Source organism: Pollicipes pollicipes, unplaced genomic scaffold (assembly GCF_011947565.3).
Source record: "Pollicipes pollicipes isolate AB1234 unplaced genomic scaffold, Ppol_2.1 Scaffold_6686;HRSCAF=7923_pilon_pilon_pilon, whole genome shotgun sequence".
Lineage (NCBI taxonomy): Eukaryota > Metazoa > Arthropoda > Thecostraca > Pollicipedomorpha > Pollicipedidae > Pollicipes > Pollicipes pollicipes.
In genome coordinates, this window is record NW_023596921.1 from 7,155,396 (window position 1) to 7,172,409 (window position 17,014).

Below are 17,014 nucleotides of genomic sequence, written 5' to 3' on the forward strand. Positions count from 1 at the left end.
TCACAATTCAGCTGTGTCTCACCCGAAATGACAAAGGCTGCAACACGGACACATTTGGGATTTCCCAAACTGACATGGTGCTTGTCAATGTTCCGATCCACACGTGCGGGCGAGCTTTCAACTCAGTCCAATTCCAATCCACATCAAGCGCAGCTTTGCAGTTGGCGGCTTTCAAGTCCACATCTGACGGTCCAGCGCGGTTCAGTTCGTCGATTAATCCAGCATGCATGCATTCATCCTATCAGCAGCCTCCGCTCTAAAGCCGCACATAGCATCACGACCGTCACCCTATTCTCATGTCATGCTTGGTTGAATTTTGTTCAAATATTCATTCACTAGATCACTGGGTAGCCAGGCCACCGCGGCGAGTGGAGGCATCGGCTTACCTACAAATTTCAATATGCCACAAATCAGCCCCGCCTGTTTGCCTCGTTCTGGTCATCTCTTCTGTACCGTGCAGCTCAAAAGACTGGCAGACTACCACCAGAAGTTCACGTGCCACACTACAACCGGCTTTATTTCTGTAGCCCGCGTGCCCAGCCTCCATCCGCCCAACGAGCCCGGGTGCACACTCGCCAGACAACGCACGCTGCCATGGCAACAGTCCATCGTGTCATTATCAGCTAGGCTAGAGGCGGTGAGCAGTAGAATGCGGCGTTTTCGGTGGCCCGTTGTGTCTTTGGAAGGAACTCAAGTGTTCCACTCCACTTTCCTGGGACACCACTTCGCTTTTAGGGCATGCAGCACCCCACTGGGGCAATCAATAGCTTAAAAGGATTCCACCAAGGCTCTAAAACAAGATGGACGAATTGGATTTCCATGCAAAAAAACAAGTACAACTTGCATGGCGTGTTGGTTCACGTTGAAGAAATTATGTATTTCCATTCATGTTCTACTTTTCGTACATGTTAACGTAACCTTAAGGGGTGATCTAGATTATCATTCATCACAGTAATTCAATAAAAGGCAAGGTGCCCGAACCCGAACGTGCGCGCAGTTACACCTAAGTGTGCCTCAGTATTCGACGACACATCCGCTAGATAGTTGGCAGCGACTGACATAATTTTGGTAATAAGTCTTGCTGTATCCCTTTCACACCATGTCAGGGTGAAAACGAGAATTCACGCATCCCGAGTGAAAACAAGAACGTTGTGATCCCCGGCGTTGACGCATCTCAATAACACAGGCATCTGGATCATTCCATTCGCCTATTTCGTACAGAATAATTTGTCCTGAAGCTCTTAACACATTATCACCACCGGCACCCTGCTACAGCAACACCGACACCGCTTTAAGATCGAGTATACCAGTCAATGGGTGGGGTGGGGAGGGGAAGGCATGCCAACTCAACTATGGCGCTTCAGCCGGTCAATAGCATAATACACACCTAAGATTTCCGTGACAGCTTGTCTGTTCGGTCCTACTCGACGGTTTAACGTCTTTCTCTGAAAATATGGGACATCAAAACTGCTATCGCGACCTTTGCAATAGTCGTTAGCGGGTGGTCATGCGCGCCATGTACAACTGAAAGCATATCTCGGCGTCGTTTGCCCGTGGGCCATTTAAGACCCTTCTACGTGACCAACTGGCTAGTGTACAAGCAATAACATTTTTTTTTTCAAATCTGTTGACATTTCAGCCATAGCTTGGCGTAGTGATCATGGCAGACCGAGGTTGCATTCTTGTGCTTAACATTATATTTTGAGTATAACTATGTGTTATCAGACCACGCCTTGTTTTTCCTTCGTAGTCACCATTGTCTTATTCGAAACGAAGCTGTTTAAATCGAGAAGAGCAAATTCGATGACAGGACATGCGCGCCTCGGTCTTCCGAGAATATGGCCTGTCGTATTACTCATCGCCATTGGGGTCAGCACTCATGCTGACTTATAGGGAATGTTCCACCTTTACATGGGGTTTTGAACTGAAAAAGCCATCTTGAGGACCTTTTGATGCAGTTCGCGGCCATGCCCTTTTTAAGACCCAAAGCCCTATGGTTCCTGAGTTATACGCCCGCCAAAGTGCGAAAAGGGTTATTGGGGGACTACTTCAAAGTCACCTTGACACTGATGTCATCATAGAAACGTCATAGGATTGCCGTTATATCACAGGCTGTTTTCTGCTTATGGCCAAAACGGCATGGTCGCTGACACATTCGCAAGAGCGATGATACGGCACGTATGATACAATCCGCGGAAGGTGATTGGCTGTCAGTTAAGATTTCGCTGCTGAATGCGTGTCGCGAATGCGGGCGTGAGCGCTTTCGGGTTGTGCGGCACTCGTCGCCAAAGGGGCATTTTGCCTTATTTCTAGGCCATAGGTGCCATAGGTCAATGTTATATAAAGAAAACGCCACTGTCTGCAAAAAAGTACAGCACCGAAAAAAAGAACGGCACTCTCCCAAATGTTACAAAAAAAGAAGACGCGACGGCAAATCTGACTTTTTTCTCCTGCTGGCGTCTTTTTTTCTTCTACTGATGTATTTCTTACAGACAGCTTGGTTGGCGCCTTGTCTACCGGAAAAAAGAACCTTGCACGGGTTTATGAGTTAGCAGGGCATTATAAAATAAGGGAAGTATTACGGTAATTTTAGATACACATTTTACTAAATATTTAACACACATTGTAGGACAAATCAAAGCCTTCAACGAAAAATTGTGCCCTAAAAATACAACCTCTTGAGTTATATTACCATTAATCCTGGTTGAGACTTCGTTCTGAAGGGAGCTCCCAGTGAGATGTGGTGTTATAACCGAAAACCTGTGCGGAAATTGCAAGAAAACCTGCAATTTGATAGTCATGCGGGCTGTGCAAGTGTGGGATTACACTAAATTGACACTAGATTGTGAATCACGGCGCTTGAAAAGGGTTGGTGCGTGCCAGTGGCTTGTATTGATCTTGATGTGATGGGGAGTGTGTGTGCGTGGTTTGTACTTCCGAGAGAGAACATTGTTTTGACGTTCTGTAAATCTACCGACTCCCAATAAAGTGTGATGTATTGATACCTATTTCTATCTTTGGGCTTGCGTTTGAACATGACAAGGTGGTGTTGTCCGCAAACTAAAAAAAACACTAGCACACATACTGCAGGGGTGTTCAAAGGCAATTTGCCACTTCATTATGATCTGGCCAACATTTTGAGACTACTGAGGTATTACAGCATGTAATTAATCCATTGCAAGCCATTATATTAGCAATTCATTTGGACAGCAGAGACAGGCCAGCACAGCTCGTTAATGCATGGTATAAGCACTAACGAGGTATGCTTGGTATAAGCTCGTATGATACAGCTTTGCAGAATTGTCTCTTGCTTAAGAATTCTGGAAATATAGTGCTGTATTACTGTGGGTGCACATACTATCGCATTCACAAATTTTGTATGCAGGCAAGTATCGCTTGTGTCGTAGTTATCATTGGCATAGTTACTGCAATTTGTGTGAGATGCTGGGTGCTGAGAAAGGTGAAGTATTGCTGTTGGTTTCTTGGATAGCACTTAATAATATCTATCATGAGCCTTGTGTGCACCGGCAGCTTCATCACTTCCTTGCATTTCGCCCATCTCACCAAAACTACATGCACTTGTCATGTTTCTAGCCCTGTGCAAGGTCAGCAGGTTTGCAGTGTCATTTTACTGCGTGTGATAGTTGTTTTCTTTTTTAAAGATTTGATCCGAACCCTTTGAATGGATGGATTTCTGGGATCACAGTTCATGGTAAGCAATGCTTGCTGTGTGAGCCCTAACCCCTACCATCCGACCGCGCAATTCCATGTTCACGGCAGAATTTGGTGGCGAAAGCTTAACGTGCCGCAATGCCCGGCACGGTCCGTCCTGCTCTCTGACGTCAACTGACCTTCAGCGCGACCGCTGCCACCGGTCGCAGGTCATACCTGTCAAGGGCAAATAGCGAGCGCCCTAAAGCGACTCGAATCCACCCCGCCACGGGTGGGTGGATCGGAATGCACGCGCTCTAACCAACTGAGCCACCGGGACGGACGAACTTATGCGTGCGAGCTATCGAATCATCCTGGGTTCTTGATCAAAGAAGAATGACGTGGCATGCCTGTAGTCTCTGATTTTGATATTTCATAGACACCATCCATGCGTAGACACATTTTAGTACGCTACCCTCACTGCCGGACGGCGAACATCACAAGGTCCCATTGACCCGATTGTTTGCTTCTGGAAGACATCTCGTTACCATACAGGATAAGAGCTCAGCGTAGCTAAAAAAAAGCAAACACTTCACTGAAAAGAAATCGCACTGCCCTCTTACCACCATTTAACCTGATTGCCCTATGTTGAGTACCGTCCGAGTACCCCCAAACGATCTTGCGATGCTAGATGCGTGGCCAAGCTCATGCCAGGGTTGTATCGATAGTTATGGGTACCGTGCCCAGACAACCTCCACGGTGTATGTACGATGCCGATGTAGTCCTCGGCTGGTAGGATTGTACTACGTGGTGGCTCTGCCGTGATCCTCGCTACCACACCGGCCCATTATCCTTCACACATCGTGTTCCCGGCGAGGCGTCTCTTTCCGCCATTCACCTGGCCCTCCTGGCCGGCAACACAATGTTCATACACGGTGAGTGCGAAGATTACCTTTGACCCGCGTCATACCAACAGATAACTATTTGCCAATACTTACAACCCTTTGGCAATTTTGTTACGTGGGCAGTGGTGTATCAGACAGAGAAGGGCTCCATAAATACCACAACCGAGCTTTATTTATTATGGAACGTCACGTGCTCAATATGGTTTGCTGAGGGTCGGAGGCACCATTTCCGGTGCCACAAGACTGTCGAATGACTGTGTCGTCGACACGTCTCGTTGACATGAATGACACTACTGTTGCCTGTGAATATGCATGTATGCGGGTTTATGTGTGGGGAAGGAGCTACCGGTTACGTTGGTACCTCGTGATGTCACTTGCGATCCTGTCGTGCACCTATTATGTGCGCAACTTACCTGGCGGTTGGGATATCAAAACGTTTGGAAAAAATGGTAACAGGCAAAGGAGGACGAACATACAATTGCAGGCATAGTTTGCAAAACAGTTACAGAGGGCGATGTGCTACTGCCCATTTCAGGTGCGTGATCTTACGATGTCATAATTCATGACGCATTCGGATTTTGTGTCGCTAGCCATTCGTTCCAGCGGCCCCAGAGTATCCAGACTACTTCTAGCAGGCCCAATGACGTTGTTAAGGACGGCCCAGTCCGTCACAATTTGCCTTTCTCCTCAGATCTCAGTGACTTCATTTTACAGTCGTCAACGAATAATGCATGTTTACGCTTGGACGTCCCTTTTGCACAAAACCAGCCGTATAAGACGTTTTTCCTGGATTGCACGACACCGCCAGCAATGCGAATTGCCGCCTTATACAATCTTATGTTCAGAACACAAAAATATGATTTCACAGTACTCGTAGAGCTCGAGGCCGAAAACCGGGCCTTTTATTATCGATCCCATGGGCCTCGTGACCCTGAAGACCTGAGGAGGCACGTGAACACAGAACCCCTAGCCCGCGCCATTAATGATCAGAGCCCACGCTTGGCTGCGCTTGTGTGAACCCTGACCCCTCCACCATGCGATCGTTAAATTCAAGCTCAATGACAGCATTGTGTGGCGAAGGGTCAACTTGTGCTGCAGCGGCACGGCCCGCCCTAAACCTGTGGTCTCATCTAAACTATGTATTTGACCCCTATTTAGAGAGGATGTGATAGCCATTAATTTTGGGGGGAAGGCCCACTTTTCCCAAATTAAAGGCATTGTTCCTACCAGCAGGCTACCAAAACGCATGCCAAGGAGGTTCCCATAATTGAGCTAGGGAGTAATAAATCGTGTCCAGAGGACCTGTTCTACACCAAGGGGCCCGTTCCCTCATCATGAAGCCATCTTTATGGATCATGTCCACGCTCGAGATTAATACATATACATGCTAGAGGCCCTTTGTCGGCTCGGGAGGCCCCCGTTACGAACTAGGAGACCCCGTTCTGGGGTAGGAGGCATCCTCTATATTCAGGAGGCCCTGGTGTCAGGAGGGCAGAGTGTCTCAGCGGCGCGTTTGGTCCTCCGCGCTGCATCGTGGGCAAAGTGGCTCCCTGACAGCGTCGTTGTGTTCCCGCGATAAAATCGTAAATACATATAATGAAAATATATAGAATAAAATATATAAAAACATATAATCTAGACCCAACTAAACTGAATATGTCAGATTACGGAGGGCCATGTCTGCTGGCGCGCACCGCCTGTTGCCCCGCAATTATCGTTCGATACTGTGCGACCAGGAGCCACTGAAGAAGCGTTGTGTTTTTACACATGAATGACGCTGTAATCGTCTGACTGTGTTGTGGTCAGACTGTCAACCTGAATGTTACGTACAGTCGTGTCCGCCTGATCTCTTCGCTGGTTTGGCATACGCAGGCTTCCGTTAGATGTTCTTTTGCGCGATACAAATGCCAATTCAAACTGATATTCACTTGTTCCTTTAAAATTTGAAGCTGTCGGATGAACAATCTGAGCGGAAAAACAGTGGTACAGTGCAGGTAACGGGCTGGTACGCCCCTGTTGAGACACTGGTACACGAGATGGTACACGGGATGTTTACTTCTGGCTGGTAAAACTAAGGGAGCGGAACAGAGCTAGTCCCCTGGTGGGTGAAACTGAGGGAGCGGAACAGCGCTGGTCCCCTGGTGGGTGAAACCAAGGGAGTGGAACAGAGCTAGTCCCCTGGTGGGTGAAACCAAGGGAGTGGAACAGAGCTAGTCCCCTGGTGGGTGAAACCAAGGGAGTGGAACAGAGCTAGTCCCCTGGCGGGTGAAACCAAGGAAGTGGAACAGAGCTAGTTTGCGAAGCTGCAGTGTCCTGGGGGGGGGGGGGGGGGCTGGTATTGGTGTGGTAAGGGAGGCAGAGAGGTGGTTGGAGAGTGCAGTCCCGTGTAGTAGCTGGGTGGCAGGTGTGTCGTTAACACCACATGGACACATCGACCACCGCCTTGTTATCAACGAAAGAAATAAAATTTCCTGTCACACTAACTAAAAATTTGGTACAAGAACTCCCCGTCCCTGACAACGTCATTCGGCTTGCTGGTAAAAGGCTGGATAAGCGGGGGGCCCCGTAGGAGAAATGGCTAGCGACACCAAATAAAAACAATTTTTCAAAAACATTTTACACCCCAACTACCAGTCAAGTTTTGCGCATGATAGGTGAAAGACAGGATCGCAAGTGACACCACGAGGTACCAACGTTACCGGTAACTCCCTTCCCGAACATGAACCTGTGTATATGTACACATGCATATTCCTAGCGCCATGGGTACCCGACTTACCATGCTTTCCGCCCGCCCTCCTGTTGCTATATTTTCCAAATCGTCTAACGATGCGAAGCGATTATGATATAAAGGACCACATCGGCGACCCAGTGTCATTCGACAGTCTTGTGCCACCGAAAATGGTACCCCAACGCTCAGCGAACCATGATGAGCACGTGGCCTTCCGCAATAAATATGCTGCGCTCAATTACCACACTTATTGACCTTATTTATACCCAATTAACAAAACTGTCCAAAGATTGTAAGTCTTGGTAAATAGCTATATGTTGGCATGCCGCGGATGAGAGGAAATCTTCGCGCTCACCGTGTGCAGCCGACGACACCCGTTGAATATCAAGCTTATTTTGTTGCGCGCGTTTTCAGAGCAGCAGCTCTCCTGTCACTCCACACGCTCTGTAAGAAGCCCTCGAGAGGCGCCCAGGATCGGCTCCGAGCGAGTGGTGCGTGTCCCAGGCGTCGCAGAGTGCCGCCTACCTGTCACGCAGGATCTCCTCGCCGCTATGGCGCTTGGTATGCAGCGTGCCTTTCTCGGCGGTCGGCGCCGGCGCCGCCTCCTGCTGACAGCTGCTGCCGCACTCGGTCACTGGGGAACGGCAGCTGCGGTCACCGAGTGCACACCTGTCGTCACTGAAGACCAGCAGCGTCACTGCTCACAACAGCCCATCCGCGATACCAGCAGCTGCGGTCACTGAGGGCACACCAGCCGTCACTGAAGACCAGCAGCGTCACTGCTCACAACGGCCCACCCGCGATACCAGCAGCTGCGGTCACTGAGGGCACACCAGCCGTCACTGAAGACCAGCAGCGTCACTGCTCACAACAGCCCACCCGCGATACCAGCAGCTGCGGTCACTGAGGGCACACCAGCCGTCACTGAAGACCAGCAGCGTCACTGCTCACAACAGCCACCCGCGGCACCAGCAGCTGCGACTTGCACTGGCCTTGACCCCATCGATCACCGCGCCAAAGAGCGATGAACGGCACTCCCAGTTTAACATTACATCAATAACTTGTAACGCGACGCATGTGAATAGAAGGGGCCGAGCTGAGGTCCGCGCCTGAATTGAGGACGCTCACCTAGCTGCTGCCACGACCTGTCGCCACGCACTACACATCCGTCCATCGCGACAAATGTCTAGGTAAGGTTCTGATACCTGTCACGCATTGCGGTGCGTCGGCTGCCATGAATTCCTGACGCGCCTTCCGGCTTTACAGAGACCGCGACAGAGGCCAGTCACGGGCCTCCCCACTCAGGGCGGGTCCGATGTGTCACGAGAACAGCAATGGCGTAATCGGAGCTCACCCACATTGGCAAGATTGTGGTCCAAAATAACGAGCTTCGTCATGAAAAGGTTTGGTTCAGAGGTCATCGGCGGAAAAGGTGCTGCACTGAACAGAGACGGGTAATGCCACCCTTATACAACGGAAATAAAATTAATCCGCCAGGTGCAGAGATACTACCGCACGCGGATCAGCTGGACGGCCGCAGGCGGCAGCCTCGACTTGCGGACAGTTCTCGAGACTTCTCCCGCGCCATTTTTCCATGCTACCGCGCCAATGTGCACAAGTGGTGCCAGACTCGTCTCACTCTATCTTGAAAAGGTCGGCCGGAACAAATACTCAGCACGGAAACACTCAAGCGCAACGTTGCGGGGGAAATTTTGTGTAAAATTACACGCTCTGCTTCTCCGGCGTGTTGACGAGACCGATTCGGTTAAGCCGCCTCGATAGCTCCGTTGGTTAGAACGCACGCCTGCGACTGTACCCAAGCGTGACGCGGTGAGCTGGTAACGTGGCGTGAGAGCACTTTCAGCGCTCGCTATTTAAAGACATGAAGCCATGAGGCCAACAACGTGACACAGCAGACAACATTCTTTTTTGCCGTCACCCAAGAACAGGTAATCAGGAGTGCCCCTCCCACTATCCCAGCGACACAATAAACCGCACGTTAACATCAGAAAACACAGAAACAGGTCACGGCACTCCCAGCTGGGAAAAGGAAACAAACATAAAGAAGCAGGCGAAGAGGTGGTGCGGACACGGCAGAACTGTGCTATGCAATAAGCAAGGGCAAATCAGACATGAGAAGGCTTAGAGTAGTCATAGCCAAAGACAGCTTGTGACAGCCCGCTAGAACCACCCAATAAGCTACTACCACTCATTCATATTATTAATAAAGGTTGTACAGTCACGCAAGTCGGAGGGAAAATTAACTGGTTCCTTTCGTGCCGAGTTTTGAGCTGGATGTCCAAGGAGTCCACGCAGCTAAGTGGAGCTTGTAAGAACTCCCAGAGCCAGCGCCATGAATTTGGGTACGAGTGCATGAATGTAACTATGTCAGAGAGCGATTATGGAGCATGAAGAAGTTAAGTATGGTGAGTTACATATGCGCAGGGCAAACAAATTGCAATATCTTCACATCTGCCGGCTACGTTAATATGCATTCAAGGAATGCTTATGGATGTTCTTAAGTATGGCTTTTGATGCAAAGATGTCAGTTATTCTTGGAAGATATGAAATAATCACATCGTTCCACGGCTTGGGGCCTGGGCAAGATGCTGTAAATTGTTTGTAATTACGATAAGAGAAAGGGTGGTCTAAATGCTTTACTAGCCTCACATCCATCTTATTTGATTTGTAGAGCTTGTATATTGAATAAAATGATGCAGAAAGCTATGAAGTTATTAACTTGTGCATCACAATTAACATTTGGGATTTAGCGATGTCCGATAATCTCAAAATTTTGTATCGTTTCAAGAGTCGCTTTGGGCTTTGTGGAGTGTACACGCTTTCTATCAGACGCACAGCCCTTTTTCAAAATTACCAACCCATCTAGTTGAAAGCCATAACTCACACCCCAAATCAAGTAGCATCAATTCAAATAACGAAGAATTAGAGTGGTTTAGAGTAGATGTGACATACTTTTATCAATGATGTATCTAATCCTACTCATTATCTCAACATTCTTACTTAAATTCCTCGCAGCGACATTAATGTGACGCGTAAATTAAAGAGATTTGTCAATGAGCACACCAAGGTCTTTGATTTCTTTTTCTCTTCAATTAGGTAAATTGTTAATTTGTACATTTAGTTATAAATGCAAAAAAGGGTAGTATAATGCTGTGTAAATGGTTTTGATACATTGAATGAAAGAAAATAAGCACTAAGCTAGGAAGTCATTAGGAACAACGACAAGAAACATTGTTTTGAAGTTACGCCATATTAATTTAGGCAAGTCATTTATGTGCATCATGAATTAAACTGGGCCAAGAACTGATCCTTGCGAAACACCCATGGTTACGTTTTTGAATGATGATCGATAATTCCTGCTTTTGACGCATTGAGTTTTGCCAGACGGATAGGAAGAAAAAATTTCATGAGATTTTTGTCGAATACCATAGTTAATAAGTTGACGTAGAAGAAGGTTTATGTTAACAGCATCAATTTTTTTCTCCGATCTACGTACAAACCTGGTACATATTTTCCGTTTTAAAATGGTTTCGTGATAGCTTCCTGGAGAAGAAGAACTGGCGCGTAGGTAATTTTGTTCTTCTGAAATCCAAACTGATTTTGGTAAAATCGGTAATTTTGGTTTAAGTGAAATATTCCATTTGCCCCTCACCGGGATGGCGTGCGGCCGGTGGCAGCGACCGCGTTAAAGGGAGCATCCCACTTTTTTGTACATTTCCCTTATAGTTATATTAGACACGTGCGATGTGACGAAAAATGCCAGTTTTCTCGACGTCCTTCAGAAAGGCTCAGAATTTCGATTTAAAGAAGCCGTTCCTGCAGAAGACATCTTATTTGACTCCCTTCTCTCCAATATGATAGTAATATATTAAAGTTGCCTCGCTTTTTCCGACAGGTGTGCCCTGCAATGTTTACAACACACTGAGACGTCAAAATGTTCGTGTAATAAATGCTATGGGAGCTTGAAACCCTCTCATAAGCAAAAAAGTAGGCCAACATAAAGCTGTTATCCTGCGAATTCAGCGGAACGTTTTACTGTAGTTTTGGTTTTCTACCTATGACATTTACCACAGTGGCTCTTTTTCAGGCGCACTTTGGCTTTGGGAATGGAAGTATCACATGGCCAATATCGAACGCCTTGGTGCAAACTTCAGCCGGTACGTTTCTCGGCAACAGGCTCTTGTCGGCCGCTCGGCCAATCACAAACGTTATTTTCTTCGCATCAGTATACATGCGCATGGCACCTGCCAAGTGAACAATGGCCGCGACAGCAGGGAAGAAGCAAAGTGCCGTTACAAAACCAGCGTAATCTGGACTCGAAAACAATTAAAACTGACATCCATATTGTCTTGACGGTGCTACAGTGACACTACCCAGCCCTATTGTTGGACAGTACTGGTCCTGAGGTTTCACTAGAGCTTATTTATTAAATATGCCCAGAAGGTGGGACCTTTAAAGGTCAGGTGGCGCCAGAGGGTAAGACGGACCGCACCGAGTATTACAGCACGTCAAACTTCTGCTACCAACTTCTGCCGTTGGCCCAGCATTTCACGAATAGGTTGGGGTCGGGCCCACGCAACAAGCACTGCTCAGCGTGGGCTCTGGGTCCAGACCATAGCCAATCGCCAGTTTCGGGCTAATAATACAAAAATTGGGGCTCCAGTGGAAGCAAGCGAGCAAATGCATGTGATAAACTTAGAATTGCCTTGAAAAATTGGCCCGCGGCGTCATATAGGAATTCAATCATAGAAAATGGACGGAACGAGAACGAGGGAAGCTGGTCTCAGAAATATGCATACGTTATCATTTTTTGTTCATCATCATAATCGTTTTTGTGATACGTGTTCCACATTCCAACATGCTGGCAACAGTGTCACATCAAGTGAACGCATGACTTGCAGTACACTTGACAGTTGACACACAACGGTGCAGTTGGACGTGCGGGTGAGGACAACCGGAATACTGACCTCAATCGTGGGCTGAAAATGCCACACGGCAGGCGTGGCATCAGCAGACCAACATTCAGTTAAGGTACTAGCTCTAATGGAAAGAATAAAGGGCTCTTTCCTAATGTCGAAGAGCGTACCTGCCCCTGCGAGCATGTGCATCCACACACACAACAACCCCCATGTACATATCGATATAGCCACAGCTGCGCCTACACAGCAGCCGTCTTCACACCCACAGGCACTGACAGGACCTTCAAGCGTGCCTTAATCGGTTCGGACGTCGGCTTGGGACAAAGCACCAATGATGTTTGGCTTAATCTGCTTTGCCCCCCCCCCCCCCCCCAGGTTTGTCAATTGTAGTTATGCCCATACAAACGCCAAAATCGAAGCGAATGGGTATTAAAAACATAGCTAGACGGGGTCAACGCCACATAACGCACCTAATTCGGCAGCACATGCCCAGCACGGTGATGTAATTCGTACACTGTATCGCGCTCATGCTTTCACGTGCTTTCCCAGTTCTTCTTTTAAAGGTCATTTCCCGATATGACGGATATAATCATGACGTGCTTCTGGACCACAAACCTCAATCAACGTGAGTCACGAAGTATTGCTACCTCTTGTTGTAAGCAGAATAATACCAGCGGGTTATGGGTTCAGACAAGTATTTTACACAGTGTTCGTATTCTGGCAGCGCAAATCAAGACAACAGAACAAGTTTCCGATATCTCGCTAGTGCCTGAACACTCCATATGAGTGGACGCTCTGACCTTTTTTTTTAGCTGCTACGGCAGTTAATTTCCGCTGTGCGATGGTGCGTGATTGTTACCTAGCATTGCCTGTTGACGCTGTCTCGACGGGCATATTTCCGACATTATATGGCTATATCGCAATAAGGCCTTCTCCCCCCCCCCCCGGAGACCTTCGCATTCCCAATGGGGAGGGGGGGGGGATTATCCTGGCTGGGACGCTTGGCTAAGACGAGTCACAGTCGCCGACAAACACAGCGGAAGATAACAGCTCGGAGTTCTGATGGTGGCAATAATCGACCTTCAACATGCACGGAGCACTCATACCTGTCATATTGGCTCATGAAAAATACAACAACAAATTGTGAAAGACGGCGCCAGACTACAATAATTTGAGCAGGCCGTGAAGGACTAGGTGACCGCGCCAGCCGTAACAACGGTGGGGTGCAGCACGCAGCTGACGCGGCAGCAGCCGCCTGTCAACACCCTTATTCGACCTGTCGTGACCTTGACTGAATGGCCCAAGCAAATGGCATGAACGTCCTCGAACCCAACGGCACAATGTCCACCTTTTCGCCGAAAAGACTTCTTTAGAATAGCTTGGGACATGCCTCTACAAAAAAACGGAGGGTGAATTACCGAACTCCTGTGCCGGTAAAGGCTATGATACACAAACCCATGCCCTCACCTATGACAAACTTCCTCTGGATGCCTACTCGATGGCATTTACGGTTCATCATATTCATCCTCATTAGAGAAGTGAGACGGTATCACACCGTGCACCTCGACGTCGTCAGGCGCCACGCCCGTCGTCGCCCCATCAGCGATCAGCCGTGAGACGGCATCACACCGTGCACCTCGACGTTGTCAGGCGCCACGCCTGTCATGACCGCATCAGTGATCAGCCATCTTATAGACTCGGCCTAGACGATGGTCCTCCAGCTCGCACATCTGGCGCGGGTGTGTGATGACCCACTGTGCTCGAGTCTCGGAACTGTCACATCACGCTAGGATGGCCGCTGGCGCGTCATGAATGACTCGCAGCAACGCGCGTCACAGCCAGCGGACGACGGCAGATGGCGGAGTGGATCCGCGCTCCGCTGCGGACGAATGCCCGCCATCTGCAGCCGGCGCACGACGGCAGATGGCGGAGTGGAGTCGCGCTCCGCTGCGGACGAGTGTCCGCCATCTGCAGCCGGCGCACGACGGCAGATGGCGGAGTGGAGTCGCGCTCCGCTGCGGACGAATGTCCGCCGTCTGCAGCCGGCGCACGACGGCAGATGGCGGAGTGGTGTCGCGCTCCGCTGCGGACGAATGTCCGCCGTCTGCAGCCGGCGCACGACGGCAGATGGCGGAGTGGAGCCGCGCTCCGCTGCGGACGAGTGTCCGCCATCTGCAGCCGGCGCACAACGGCAGCGGAGTGTACCCGCGCTCCGCTGCGGACGAGTGTCCGCCATCTGCAGCCGGCGCACGACGGCAGATGGCGGAGTGGAGTCGCGCTCCGCTGCGGACGAGTGCCCGCCATCTGCAGCCGGCGCACGACGGCAGATGGCGGAGTGGTGTCGCGCTCCGCTGCGGACGAATGTCCGCCGTCTGCAGCCGGCGCACGACGGCAGATGGCGGAGTGGAGCCGCGCTCCGCTGCGGACGAGTGTCCGCCATCTGCAGCCGGCGCACAACGGCAGCGGAGTGTACCCGCGCTCCGCTGCGGACGAGTGTCCGCCATCTGCAGCCGGCGCACGACGACAGATGGCGGAGTGGAGCCGCGCTCCGCTGCGGACGAGTGCCCGCCAACTGCAGCCGGCGGATGCCAGCAGCCTGGGCGGGCGGCAATATCTACCGCCGCCAGCCCAAACGCCACTTCTCACACTAATCATGTCATTTACCTCGGTTAGGGTTAGAATGAGTTTGTCCGAACCTGCACCTCTCAGCCGGTGTAATCAAGGGGAGCCCGGGAACACGCCCCGCGGCGCATGATCAATGGACGAACGCCTCGGCAGGGCCGACGAACGAGAGCAGCAGCGGCCTGGGAGGTGCGCAATCAGGGCCGCCGCACGCAGCTGTTGATGGCAGACGGATAGCCAATCACGAGCCGATTTCAGAGAGCGTCAGCTCGTCGCGAGAAATCGACACCCGAGCGCGGAAACTACAGGATGGCCGCAGCGAAATCGCCGCAAGACACTCGCACCGACCGGCTTCATACAGAGCTGCACACAAAGCGGAGCCAGCTCTAGCCGTGACCTCACCGCGCAAAGCCTGGCTTCGACCCGCCCGATAATTGCTTCAAGACGAGATCCGAGGAACGAGACCGGAGTTTAACAACTCTTGAAAAGCATGACTGCCTACGCACCAACGCACGTGCTATTTCACGGCGATGTCGACAAAACGATGCAAGGGAGCACGAGGTGAAAAAGCATTGTCTCACTCTAGTTCATGCCTTCCTGTGAATTCAGTTACCCAGGCTATTGCAGGTGGAAGCGGAGGCCTGATGATCTCTTGTTGAAAAACAGACATGTCTGCTAAATAGGACCCCAGCCTTATTGCCTCCGCGCTGATTTCACGCATTAAAAGCCAATGAGCTGATCAGGCCGCTGGACAGTCCTCTGAACGTCGCCTTACCGGAAACCACTGGCGCGCTCCGTTCTCGCGAGTTATGCAGGACGTCCAGTACATTTTTGTCGCACCAGCTCTGGGCAGCACTGTTAGTGGCGTCTGCCCACGGACGTGCGTCGAGTCGTGTCTCCTGGATTAGGTTCAAGGGTCGAGAATACAGCGCCGAATGTGGGCTGGTAGCCACATCGACTTCACTCGAAGCTCGCGACATTTGCCATCTCTCCATCGACAGATCCCAGTTCCCCCAAGATGCGCCACACCGGCTCTTCCCAGCATTCTCCAACCTTGGTCGGTTTACAACCTGGTTGCCGGCATGCGGTTTCTGTGGTCACCGCGGCAATCGACATGGTCGCCACGATCCTTCAATGATCTTTTAAACCTCCAAATAGTTCCACTATTGCTACATAGCTTAGTTTCACAGTTCAGACCAAAATCAGTAAATCAATAACAAACATATCATAGAATGAACTTCTGTGCCACGGAACTGGCCGAAACACGCGTAGTTTGAAAGCGAATTTGTCATCAAAATACGCTTCGGATCAGGCAAACCTATGGACACTTTGCTAGCCAGTTCTGCGTTAGCATGGATGCAACGAACGTGCCATGTTTTCGACTTCTTCTTTTTATGGAAGGCTGGCGGCATCTGCCGGCAAATTGAGCTTTTCTGTCATCCCCAATTATCGCGCGTTCATACTCCGTCTGCATACCGCAAACAATCCCCAATGTTCTCATTTAATCATCTCGATGATTCCCTACCAATCGTTTGCTTTCAGCCGTTCACGTGGCGAAGTGCCGTCCACATTCGCGAACAGTCGGCAGCGGCTCAATGCGTTAGTGACCAGCTTCCCCGCATTTATGTAGGTGGTGACCATGTCTTTGGCTGCGCGGCTGTCCCTCTCAGCTAGCGCCGCCTGTACAGTGGCCCTCCAGATTGCCAGCATGTCTCGCTCCGCCAGTGTCTATACTGTGCGATGTTTTTGAGACGCACCCCGTCTGAACCAGAGTGACTGGCACCGTCTGAATCAGAGCGATTGCCAATCGCTTCCAAAGTTGTACGCTCCCCGGGGCTGTTGGTGGCTGTGCGTGCGTACCCAGCTGTTTGGCCTCGGCTGTATACACTCGAGCTGGTAATACATTGCACATTCTGTCAACCATCGTAGTTGAACGTACTCTAGTGGTTGGCCACAGTTGTGGGCACCCGTGTGGCTGGCAGTGGTTGCAAGCACCCCAGTGGCTGGCCATGTCTGTGTGCATCCGGCTGGCTGACAGTGGTTGCACGTACCAGAGTGGCTGGCAGTATTTGCAAGTATCAGAGCGGCTGGCCATGCCTGTACGCTCGTGGCTAGCCGGCGGTGGTTGACGTACCCGAGTGGCTGCCCATGACCGTACGCGTGTGCCT

At 50.3% G+C, this 17,014-nt stretch overlaps 1 protein-coding gene across 1 annotated transcript in view; it reads right to left on the reverse strand.

The window, feature by feature from the left end:
• Positions 1-17,014, reverse strand: part of LOC119107380 (protein furry) — a gene marked incomplete at its 5' end in the record, with an annotated part of 110,482 nt that overhangs the window by 74,545 nt on the left and 18,923 nt on the right. The window contains 1 exon segment of the mRNA XM_037230813.1: positions 7,810-7,918. Coding sequence (XP_037086708.1) covers positions 7,810-7,918 — 109 coding nt within the window.